At 38.8% G+C, this 12,512-nt stretch overlaps 1 protein-coding gene across 1 annotated transcript; it reads left to right on the top strand.

Annotated features, from left to right (window-relative positions):
• Positions 1-10,109: 10,109 nt before the first annotated feature.
• On the top strand, positions 10,110-12,143 carry LOC110916242 (ferredoxin--NADP reductase, root-type isozyme, chloroplastic-like). The gene is made up of 4 exons (XM_022160986.2): positions 10,110-10,610; positions 10,684-10,740; positions 11,409-11,702; positions 12,099-12,143. Exons 1-4 carry the CDS (start codon positions 10,464-10,466, stop codon positions 12,141-12,143), a joined length of 543 nt encoding a protein of 180 aa, XP_022016678.1. The 5' UTR covers positions 10,110-10,463.
• The last annotated feature ends 369 nt before the right edge of the window (positions 12,144-12,512 follow it).

The following is a 12,512-nucleotide window of genomic DNA, read 5'->3' as shown; positions in this document are numbered from 1 at the left end:
ATTAATTTAACGTTTAATAAACATTCGTGTAAACAGGGGCTCGTAATGATTGATAAACCCACGCTATTAGGGTTTTGGGATCTGATCGCGGACATCCGTCATTGGGACCACCACCAATCCAAGGGGAGGAGTACGCTGATTGAGGATCCGCTCTTCAGGTACGTTAGTTATTAAACAGTTTTTTTTAAACAGATTTTTTTAAAAGAAAATTTCTTTTTTTAATTATTTAGTTGATTTTTGTCAATTTTTGAAACATCAGGGACCATTTTTGTAAAAAATAGAAACTTTAGGGAACAAAGTGTAAATATATCAAACCGTCAGCCGTTTTTGTAAAAAATTGAACGATGTCTAAACCGGCAGCCGTTTGGGGCTGGGTTTGCAGCCGTAAACCGGCGTTTAAACGGCTGCAAACACAGCCCCAAAGGGCAGCGATTTCGCAGCCGTTTGGGGCTGCGTTTGCAGCCGTTTAAACGCCCGGTTACGGCTACAAATGCCGCCGCAGACGGCAGCGAAAACGCAGCCGTTTGCGGCTGCGTTTGCAGCCGTTTAAACGCCCGTTTACGTCTGCAAACGCAGCCGTTTAAACGCCGTTAGGGACCTACGCGACGATCTAAGTTTCGACGCTCGTAAGGCGCGTACGGTCCTAACGAGCGTCGAAACTAAGTTCGTCATTAAAATATATATTTTTTTTATTATTTAGTCGAAGTCGAACCGTAAGGCGCGTAGGTCCCTAACGAACGTCGAAACTAAGTTCGTCGTTTTATATTTTAACGACAAACTTAGTTTCGACGCTCGTTAGGGACCTACGCGCCTTACGGATCGACTTCGACTAAAAAATAAAAAAAGTATAATTTAACGACGATCTTAGTTTTGACGCTCGTAAAGCGCGTAGGTCCGTTCGAGCGTCGGAACTAAGTTCGTCGTTAAAATATATATTTTTTTATTATTTAGTCGAAGTCGAACCGTAAGGCGCGTAGGTCTCTAACGAGCGTCGAAACTAAGTTCGTCGTTTTATATTTTAACGACGAACTTAGTTTCGACGCTCGTTAGGGACCACTTGTGTCAATTTTTGAAACATCAGGGACCATTTTTGTAAAAAATTGAAACTTCAGGGACCCAAGTGTAAATATATAAAAAAATGGACCATTTGTGTCAATTTTTGAAACTCCAAGGACCATTTAAACCAAATTTCTTTTTAAACAGAAATTTTTTTTAAACATATTTTTTTTTTAATTTTTTAGTCGAAGTCGAACCGTAACCGGCGTTTGAACGACGTCTAAACCGTCAGCCGTTTGGGGCTGCGTTTGCAGCCGTTTAAACGCCCGGTTACGGCTGCAAATGCCGCCGCAGACGGCAGCGAAAACGCAGCCGTTTGCGGCTGCGTTTGCAGCCGTTTAAACGCCCGTTAGGGACCTACGCGACGATCTTAGTTTCGACGCTCGTAAGGCGCGTACGGTCCTAACGAGCGTCGAAACTAAGTTCGTCATTAAAATATATATTTTTTTTATTATTTAGTCGAAGTCGAAACGTAAGGCGCGTAGGTCCCTAACGAACGTCGAAACTAAGTTCGTCGTTTTATATTTTAACGACGAACTTAGTTTCGACGCTCGTTAGGGACCACTTGTGTCAATTTTTGAAACATCAGGGACCATTTTTGTAAAAAATTGAAACTTCAGGGACCCAAGTGTAAATATATCAAAAAATGGACCATTTGTGTCAATTTTTGAAACTCCAAGGACCATTTAAACCAAATTTCTTTTTAAACAGAAATTTTTTTTAGACATATTTTTTGTTTTAATTTTTTAGTCGAAGTCGAACCGTAACCGGCGTTTGAACGACGTCTAAACCGGCAGCCGTTTGGGACTGCGTTTGCAGCCGTAAACCGGCGTTTGTTTAAACGGCTGCAAACACAGCCCCAAAGGGAAGCGATTTCCCAGCCGTTTGCGGCTGCGTTTGCAGCCGTTTAAACGCCCGTTTACGGCTGCAAACGCCGCCGCAGACGGCAGCGAAAACGCAGCCGTTTGCGGCTGCGTTTGCAGCCGTTTAAACGCCCGTTTACAGTCGTTAAAATATATATTTTTTTTATTATTTAGTCGAAGTCGAACCGTAAGGCGCGTAGGTCCCTAACGAGCGTCGAAACTAAGTTCGTCGTTTTATATTTTAACGACGAACTTAGTTTCGACGCTCGTTAGGGACATACGCGCCTTACGGTTCGACTTCGACTAAATAATAAAAAAAATATAATTTAACGACGATCTTAGTTTTGACCCTCGTAAGGCGTATAGGTCCGTTACGTGCGTCAAAATCCTTAACGAGTCAAAAATATATTGTTTTTTTTTTATCCTCATTTAATCGATGTCGTCTGATTATTATTTACTGACTGGTTTCCATTTATGCAGGTATTTGCACAAGATGATTTCCACTTCGATCACTGCTCGAAACAAAAGCCGGGAGTGGTGTACGAGTGGTGACTTGTTCTTTTTATATTGCCTCTTATACAAGAGGCCGTGCGCTCTCGCCTACGGGTTGGCGCAGTATTTCGCCTCCGCGCATCATCGACAGGAGCGCGGAATGCTATTCGGCGGCGCCTACGTGACCAAGATAGCCTATTCGTTGGGCTATCATCCGGAGAACGACCGCGGCCGTGTAGGCCCGGCGACACAGCCAAAGCGGATGGGGATGAACACAGTAAACGGGATGCAAATTACCAAAGACTTTCCATGCGGGAAGCGGTTAAAGAAACTGGACGGCACGCAATACCAGCTTACGGAACTGCCAGAAGACTTCCCTCTGATTTATCCCCCGCACGATCCGGAGCCGCCGCAACCGCATGTGCCGGCCGCCGTTATTCCGCAGCCACCACAGCCGCGTGGACCACCCGGGGCGCCCCAGTTCCCACGCCATGTTTGGCCCGGTGCTGACCCGTCACATGAGCGGCTGCTTCGAAACGTTGAAAGAAACAATTATTTGTTAGTGTGGGTGGCTGCGGCGCTGCAGCAGCAGCGACAGCATGACGGGTTACCTCCACTACCCTTCATTGCGGATGCGGACTGGGATCAGCATCAGCAGCAGCAGCATCAGGAGCAGCAGCAGCAGCATCAGGAGCAGCAGCAGTAGTATTATATCATTTTGTTATGTATGTACAAACTTTGTTATGTATTTTGTAATGTATATATCAAACTTCGGTGTAAACAGTTTCACATATTTTGAAATGTTATATTGTGGATACGATAGGCAGGTTATAAAAAATTCTGGCAGGTTATTTAAAGTGTTTTGTCGTTACGGACTTAGTTTCGACGCTCGTTAGGCCCGTACGCGCCTTACGGACGACGTCGACTAAATAATAAAAAAAATATTATTTAGTCGACGCTCGTTAGGCCCGTACGCGCCTTACGGACGACGTCGACTAAATAATATTTTTTTTATTATTTAGTCGACGTCATCCGTAAGGCGCGTACGGCACGTCGACTAAATAATATTTTTTTTATTATTTAGTCGACGTCGTCCGTAAGGCGCGTACGGGCCTAACGAGCGTCGAAACTAAGTCCGTTTAACGACGGGCTTAGTTTCGACGCTCGTTAGGCCCGTACGCGCCTTACGGACGACGTCGACTAAATAATAAAAAAAATATTATTTAGTCGACGTCGTCCGTAAGGCGCGTACGGGCCTAACGAGCGTCGAAACTAAGTCCGTCGTTAAAATTTTAACGACGGGCTTAGTTTCGACGCTCGTTAGGCCCGTACGCGCCTTACGGACGACGTCGACTAAATAATAAAAAAAATATTATTTAGTCGACGTCGTCCGTAAGGCGCGTACGGGCCTAACGAGCGTCGAAACTAAGTCCGTCGTTGCCCGTTAGGCCCGTACGCGCCTTACGGATGATAAATTTACAAAAATGGTCCCTGAGGTTTGATGTGTTTACAAAATTGGTCCCTGAGGTTTGATAAATTTACAAAAATGGTCCCTGGTGTTTCCAGGATTTAATAAAATGGTCCCTTGTGTTTCAGAAATTGACACAAATGTTTCCAGGTTTGAAGTGTCAAATATTTTTTTTATTATTTAGTCGACGTCATCCGTAAGGAGCGTACGGGCCTAACGGGCAACGACGGACTTAGTTTCGACGCTCGTTAGGCCCGTACGCGCCTTACGGACGACGTCGACTAAATAATAAAAAAAATATTATTTAGTCGACGTCGTCCGTAAGGCGCGTACGGGCCTAACGAGCGTCGAAACTAAGTCCGTCGTTGCCCGTTAGGCCCGTACGCGCCTTACGGATGATAAATTTACAAAAATGGTCCCTGAGGTTTGATGTGTTTACAAAATTGGTCCCTGAGGTTTGATAAATTTACAAAAATGGTCCCTGATGTTTGATAATTTAGATAAATGGTCCCTGATGTTTCCAGGATTTACAATAATGGTCCCTTATGTTTCAGGAATTGACACAAAATGTTTCCAGGTATGAAGTGTCAAATTTTACCAAGTTTATATACGCTGCGTATTGGTCAATACGCAGCGTATAGAAACCTGGCAAAAATTTGACACTTCAAACCTACCAAAATGACCCCAAATGTGCATCAGTTTTATATACGCTGCGTATTGACCAATACGCAGCGTATAGGGACCTTGTTTTCTGTGCAATGATTGGTAATCAGGCACTGAGATCTATGGTTTATCTACGCTGCGTATTGGTCAATACGCAACGTCTAGGGTTAACCTTATAGGCTGCGTATTGACCAATACGCAGCGTAGATAAACCCTAACTTTTGCTAGGGTTTGGTGTGCCAATAGGCACTTTAGTGTGCCAATAGGCACACTCTTTAACTATCTTCATATCTTTAGAAAATCAATCACTGTTGTATTTAACAATCAATTAAAATCCCTCAGGAAAATCAAGCCCTTTCGACTGAACCATCTATGGATTCAAACATAGAAAACCAACACTGCATTCAAGCAAGAGAAACCAACCATCTACCAAAACTAAGATATATTCTAATGTGAAATGGTGGTTAAGACCTTAAATGGATGGTAAAGGTTATTTATCGAAACTCTGAAAGCATTAGAGAAAAACAAGTAAAACCTATAATATTACTGAAAACAAAACGTTCTCTAATGTGGTCTGTTTGGATTAAATTAAGCACCAGCAAAATCAGAAGGAAGATCAACAACATCTCAACAAAATCTATAGTTATTTGCAACAGATCTAAAAGGTAGTTGAACTGAAATTTCAGAAATGTAGAGTTTAACATTACCATGTGCACGGGGTACTTGTTATAACCTATGAATTTTCAACATGTTATGATCGAGTAACATGTACGTTCTTCAGTTCCCTGCATGATTAAACCGAATACAGGTAAGAAAACCGAAAGCTTATGAAAATACAAAACTGGAAATCTCGTAACAATAATAATAGCAAACAAGATTGAAGGTTTACCCTGAGATCACGTCGCCTCTTTTCCTCTAACATTGTTAATGATCGTTACCAGTTAGGGTTGTGTACGGCGGCACTGGCTGAAAAAGATACGTCTGCCGAATTGTTGAAAACTAGGTTTTTATGGTTGTGCGTGGGTATGGGTAAGGTGTGAAATTTACTATTCTACCCCCTCCATTTTACATTTTGTTTTAGTTTTGTTCATCACTTACCCCTTAAATTTGTGGATTTTCATTAATATATATATATATATATATATATATATATATATGTGCGGATAACTTATATGCATTCTGATTTTAATGGAAAGATAATGCCACCTCACATAAAAAAGAATATATTGATGAGAGCACAATACATTCCATACCGAAATCTCGGAAGCTTAAGCTAAAGCCAAAACCGAGTAACTATAACTCTCAAGAAAGATAAAGAATATAGATGCAAAGAAACAAGAATTAAAGAAAGCTTTGCATCCCATCGCTAGTGCGTTGTATGTTTCCTATAATATAACACTGGCAATGAAGCTTACCAATAAGGGTTGTCGACCGTGGGAATTAATGGGGGCTAGAAAAGACAACTGATTAAATAACCAAAAGAGAAGTAAGTACTTACGATTGTGCATGTCACTACTCGGATTTAGAGCAATGTTGGCGACATATGTGGCCGCTAATGATGTCTTTTGAAGATACGCTAGTTACACCTGGTAAATACAAATATTGTTGGTGCACTTGTGTCTGTACTTTGTCTGTATTCAGTCACGTTATAAACGATGTCCAAGTTAGCCTTGTATGTTTGACCAAGTCAACTATCCTCCTAGTTGGACTTGGCCAAACAGTTAGTTAGTGAATGTAACATGTCTGGTTCGAAGGATATCTCATCGAAGGATAGTTAGATCCTTCGATAAGCTCGAAAGTTGAACCTTCGATGGAGGGACCTCGACAGATCAACCTTCGAGGTCACTGTGAACCCTTCGATGGAAGTCTGATCGAAAGATGATCTTTCGATCAGTATTCCTGATCCTTCGATAGGTGCAACATCGATAGATGATCCTTCGTGACATCTATCGGATCCTTCGGTCAGACATGCTGGGCTGGGTGTATATATACCCATGCAGTGTGTTGTGTTTCATAAGGAGACAGACAGAAAGATAGATGCACACATAGAGTGTTGAGAGCATTCTGTCCGAAACACACACACACATAGTGAGAGTTTGCAATACAGATTTGTAAACATTGTGCTTGTAACCGGAACCTTCATACGTATTAATACAGTGGTGTTAATCGGTGAACCTTGTGTGTTTGTGTTTATACTTGTTTCATCTCGGTTTGCTTGCTAGCTTGGATTCCGCACTCGCTAGTGGGTTTGTATAACAAGGTTTAGGTTCGTCATCCTCCGAGAGGGACCTACAAATAACCGACTCATTTTGAAAACATTTCAAAAATGTTTTAAGTGTACAAGGCACATGTATTTTCATAAACTAGTAGGGTGCCCGCGCGATGCAGCGGGAGTGACACTTTGCATAGCGACACTCATTTCTGGTAGTCTTCTTATTCGAAAAAAGAAAAATAAGTATTTAACATAAAAGTTATTATAAATCAGCAGGTCGTTATGGAACCTTCGAATTTTGTGGAATTTTTTGGTTCGGAAGACGTATGATGTTGCGGAGTACCGACAAGATTGTCTTTACCGGTGTTTGATTCCATTTCAGTGGTAATGTATTCTCCAAAATTTCCTATACAACTAAAAGAAAGTTTTTGATACTCCAAAATAACCTAATATAACCATCTAGTGGGATCTAGTTAAACTATACAAAACATGCTTTGCTATTCTACAAAGTTTCCATGGCGATCATTGCTTGTCAAGATTTTCTACTAAAATAAGAAAAGTTGGATGAATTTTGAAGATAATAACTTTTTGAAATCAGCTAGCATGACCCAGTTAAACAATACAAAAATGGAAATAAAAGGATTAGAATTCTAAAAGTTGTAAAATTAAAGATCAAATTTAGAATAATACAAAAATAACAAATAAATGTAGAGTACATGTGAAACCTTACCTAAAAATTGTTTAAAATTAAATCTAATGTATTTCACACATTACCTAAAAATTTCTAAGTTTCTAGTGCAAACCTTCAAATTTGAATACGTGGAACCTTCAAATCTGCTGCCAGCAACACCTTGCCGTTAATGCCTCTTACACATAGACATAGAACCGGTATCCTTTAAAGTCTCCGGTATCTCTCTGTTAACGCATCAAAGATTTCACTGAATCATAGGTACATTCTAATATATATTTGTTTGGCAAAAATATTAAAAAGCATCACTTATAAAGCACATACCCAATAACAACTCCCTTATTTGTCTTCGGTGAAGTAATATGGTGATCCGCTAACAAATATAGGGTCGGGTCCTTCAGCTCCACCAATGCCAGTAATTACACCATATAGCAAAGTAACAGACAACTGTTAGATATTTCCATATTTTGATCATTAATTGGGAAAAAAACTCAATTTAAAAATGAATATAAATAAATGGAAACTAAAAACAAAACTTAGATATTTTCATATTTTGATCATTAATTGAAACTAACAAACAATTGTGGCCAATTATTTGCATTTTCTCCAATATCTATAATTATTATTAATATAAACAAACTAAATAGTTAACTAAGTTATCGAGTTTGATGTTCCCTTATGTCGGGTTTGCAAACTGACCAAGTCCTGCTCCCATTAACTGAGTTGACCCGGTCATCTAAAAGTCCCGGACTTCAATCTCTACAACTTCCACGCCAGGCTGCATATCTGAGTTTGGGTTTTCACATTAACAAAAGGAAAACTACAAGCTGCAGCAAAGAACCCTAATATTGTACGAGCACCTATAAAACAAAGACAAACACACAAGGAATATTAGGTCTATTTCTTTATATAAAATTCCTCAATAGCTTATTTTCTTTAATCGCTACAAATTTTCTATATACATATCGATTCAAAACAAGCAACTACCAACATAAATATATACCAATCATCATCCATTATCATTCGGATATTGAACTCACTTATGAGCACAAACAAAAATTTCAAATTAATTAGAATTACCATGCAGAGCAATATCTATTGCCACTAATATATTGAAGTTATAGATTAGAAATCATTGTAAATGAGTATATATTCTTTACATTGGCAATTGGCAATGAGGAAATTCTCTGCACCAAGGATCACCACCTAATAACAATTCGTTCATAAAAAAATAAGAAAATGAAATTCTTATGACAAGAACACTATGTATTAACATCGTCACTCAACCATCCATTCATGAATCATTGATATTTACGCATCTAAAACACAATGAGCCCAGCCATTTTTATAGTACATAAGAAATACCTCAAGTCATTGGCTTGGGTTGTAACCACCCAATCATCTTGCTCATCTTGATCAAAATGGCAAAACTTGTAAGTGCAGTATCCGGTGACTGAAGATATCAGTGTCAGACAGAACGGATAGCAACAGTTAAGGGGGAGTCTGTAAGTGCAGTTCCTGTCGGGTAACTGTGCTTTATCAGTTCTGGTCAAAGGTCAACAAAGTCAAAGCCAAGTCAAGGATTCAGAAGTTTTATCAGTTCCGAGTTTATGATGTTAAACTCGGAATACGTTGATTATCATTGTTGTCCAAATTATTTGTTATGTATCCCAAACAATATGTTTTGTCCGGGTTTAGTCCCTATTCTATATATATGTGTTGTATAGGGTAGATTAGGGCAACCCTAGGGCAAGCTTTGTGCACCTCTCCTAACTTCTTGTTCATTCTCCTGGTGTGCACATTTCTAGAGAGAGAGACTATGTGTTAGTGAGAGAAAGCTAGGGTTTAGATCTTTGTTATCTAAACCAGCTTGTAGAAGATGATGTATACTCGTTTGGTTTGTGTAATCTGTGATGACTGATTCAATAATAAAGAGATTTATCTTCTACATCTTGTTCATCTTATGATTGTTCTTCATGTCTTGAATCAAGTGCAATGTTTGATGTTCGTCATCGATCCAGTGCTTTAACAGTGGTATCAGAGCATGGTTGCCGATTCGGAATGGTCTAACAGCCTTCCGAATCACCATTGCTCTTAATTTGATGTTTGTTTCCGCCAAACATCATGAAGACGTGAGTTTTTCTACAGAAAAGTTGAAGAAAATGAAGCTGTTCGTGGTTGTCTTGTTTTCCAAGTTGTTGCAGATATGAGGTTTGATCCAAAATTGCTCTGTCCGAGTTTTTCTTAGTGTTAAAAGGCTCCGAATTTGTTGGTCAGGACTTTCTGTTCCGAATTTGTTCCTTCCGGGTTATCAGTAGCCCATATGTGAAATCATGTATGGGTAGATAGTTCAGAAGATGATGTTCCGAATTTCTTGGTTCTTATATTCCGAGTTTGTCTCTCTTTTGTCCGAGTTTTATAATTAATTCCGAGTTTATATTAGTCCAACAATTTGATCCGAGTTTATAAGACTTATAGGGTCCGAGTTTTTAGTTACTCCTTAGTGTCCGAGTTTCTTTAGACCTTATAGTTTTATTTTGTGCTTTTTTATTCAGACCTTTGCTAGTCCGATTTTTACTTTTGATGTCCGAGTTTTACTTTTGATTCTTGTGATCCGAGTTTTACTTTTGATTCTATAATCGAACACTCTTTTTAGCCTAATGCCAAAATTGTTTCAAGATAGATTAATTATGTAATTATGTGTGATGGATATGTATATATTTTGACTGTGAATTTACGATTTTTGTTGTTCTGTAAATGTTTATTTTTATTGGCCGGTCTTTTGGTAAACTGGTGATCCAAATAATTGATGTAATTGAATTTTTTGGTTACAGTAGAGTTAAATGGTTTGTTCTGAATATGAGATAAGCTCGATGATGTCAACTAGTAATTGAAATGTTTGGTGTAATTGGTGGGGGCCCGGTTGATTTTCCATGTGAAATTAACTTAATAATATCATGCTCCAAGTGTTTGAAGAGATGTTTCAAATAGATTTTGGATATGAACTAACATTGAGTACAGATGCACACTCAAAATGTCAACCCTGGCTGCACCTACCCTTTGACGTCCTTGAAAAGCTCGTCAATCATCTCGCCTATAATATATTATATTAGACTGCTGCTAGATTCAGTTACGATCATGGCTGCTGCTGCTGCACATTTGGGCGTTGTAGTATTTATGTTCCGTTTCTTCTTTCAAACTTGTTGTAAATCTGTGATTGAATTGTAATTGTACTTTTCAGGGTTCCGTAACCACCCCTCTCGATGGTGACTCATCGTTTCGGAAAGCACATTTCAAGGTTTCTTTTAAAACAAAACTGTTTTGGTTTTGTTACTATTAGATCATGGTTGTAAAACAAGGTCTCCAAGGCCGAGTACTCCCCGAGTAGTCGCTACAAGGTAGGCTGCCGAGGCGACTTTCTTCAACTCCGACTAATTACTCGAAATCGGTCAAATGCGGTCAACATCGGCCAAATTCGGATCTAGTAGATCAACTCGGGCCGAGTTTGACTTAAAATAAAATAAAACATAATTTCTATGCCTATCATATTAAAGAATTAATATCAATTTCATGTATTTTGTTATAAATATTAGTAAATTTGTGTCATTTGACACATATTTAATTTTTTAAAACTAATTTCTTTATAATTTGGCATGTCCGAGTACTCCCCGTGTACTCTCCGCCTAGGGCGAGTACTCTCAACTCCCCGGTCGACCGACTAGGGAGCGCCTAGCGACTTTTGCAACCATGTATTAGATAGATCATAACTGCTAATTTATTTTTTGTAATAGGCTGGATGATGGATGTTTTATAAGAATCTTGGAATGTTTTTTAATATTATACAAATAAATAAAATATGTAGATAGAAATTCAACCCAGCCACAGGCAGCACAGGTCCTTTTTTTGTGGGCCTACAAGTCTTTCGATTCTCAAATCACCCATTGAAGATAATTTATGTTGTTGCAGACCCACAAGATTGGCTTCTCATGGGAGCTAAAATCACACTCAAGATACCAAGCCATAGTGTCACACTCACAAAATGTTAAGGCCCCTAAAGTTGCAGTTTCACCCTTGGATCTTGAAGATGCAAAAGAACCTCCACTCAACTTATATAAGCCAAAGGACTCATACACTGCAACCATTCTCTCTGTTGAAAGGCTTGTAGGCCCCAAAGCACCTGGAGAGACTTGTCATATTGTAATTGATCATGGTGGCAATGTTCCCTATTGGGAAGGACAAAGTTACGGTGTAATTCCACCGGTAAGTCACTCGTTACCTTCTTGTTTTATTTAGAATTAGAATTAGAATGCTTATTATTACAAAACATCCTTTGCTCTTAAAAAAATACACAACTTTTGAAATGTATTGTTTTTTTATACGGGGTGCAAACGAGTCGAGCCGAGCCGAGCTCAGTTAACTTATGAGAGCTCGGGCTCGAGCTCGGCTTGATTCGAGCTTTGTTTTCAAAGCTCGAGTTCGGCTCTTTTGTATTTTCTCAAGCTTGAGCTCGGCCCGTTTATTATCTATTAATTAATAAATTAAATAAAAATAATACAAATAATAGACTTTTAGGCTAGCGAGCTCGATAAGTGAAGCTTAATATATTAGGATTAAATTCTGATTTTTAAGATTTATTTTATTTAATTGTTGTCTCAGGTTGGGAAAAGGAATAGAAGAATACTCGGCTGCAGATATGGATGACATTCGCGAAGATTGGTCGACTTATGCGGTTACCTCTATTTTTAAGTGACAAATCGTATTTTAGGTGTTGACGATGTATTGACAAACAATGCTTTTTTTTTTTTTTTGTTAACGTTAAAATATTTGTAGTATACTTGACAAATAATTATGTCATGGATTGTTTTGGTATATATATATATATATGTGTATTTGTTTTATGAAAATGATTTATTGTTTTTGTTATTATATATGTATCCAGGGCAAATTAGTAATTTTATAAAAAAATTATACAATTAAAAGCATGACATGCGTAAATGAATGTCATACGTATGTGTCATAAATGCTTGTCATGAACGTGTGTCATTCAAAAGTGTCATAAAATGAGTGTCA

The sequence above is a fragment of the Helianthus annuus genome, chromosome 16 (genome assembly GCF_002127325.2).
Source record: "Helianthus annuus cultivar XRQ/B chromosome 16, HanXRQr2.0-SUNRISE, whole genome shotgun sequence".
NCBI classification, from domain to species: Eukaryota; Viridiplantae; Streptophyta; class Magnoliopsida; order Asterales; family Asteraceae; genus Helianthus; species Helianthus annuus.
This window is presented reverse-complemented; position numbering and strand designations above follow the sequence as displayed.

What these genes read in the sequence shown, in the direction of transcription:
- LOC110916242 (XM_022160986.2), top strand. Translation starts at nt 10,464, where the DNA reads ATGCACACTCAAAATGTCAACCCTGGCTGCACCTACCCTTTGACGTCC. An exon ending in TTCGGAAAGCACATTTCAAG is followed by an intron (nt 10,741 to 11,408) that starts GTTTCTTTTAAA and finishes ATGTTGTTGCAG; the next exon opens with ACCCACAAGATTGGCTTCTC. An exon ending in GTTACGGTGTAATTCCACCG is followed by an intron (nt 11,703 to 12,098) that starts GTAAGTCACTCG and finishes TTGTTGTCTCAG; the next exon opens with GTTGGGAAAAGGAATAGAAG.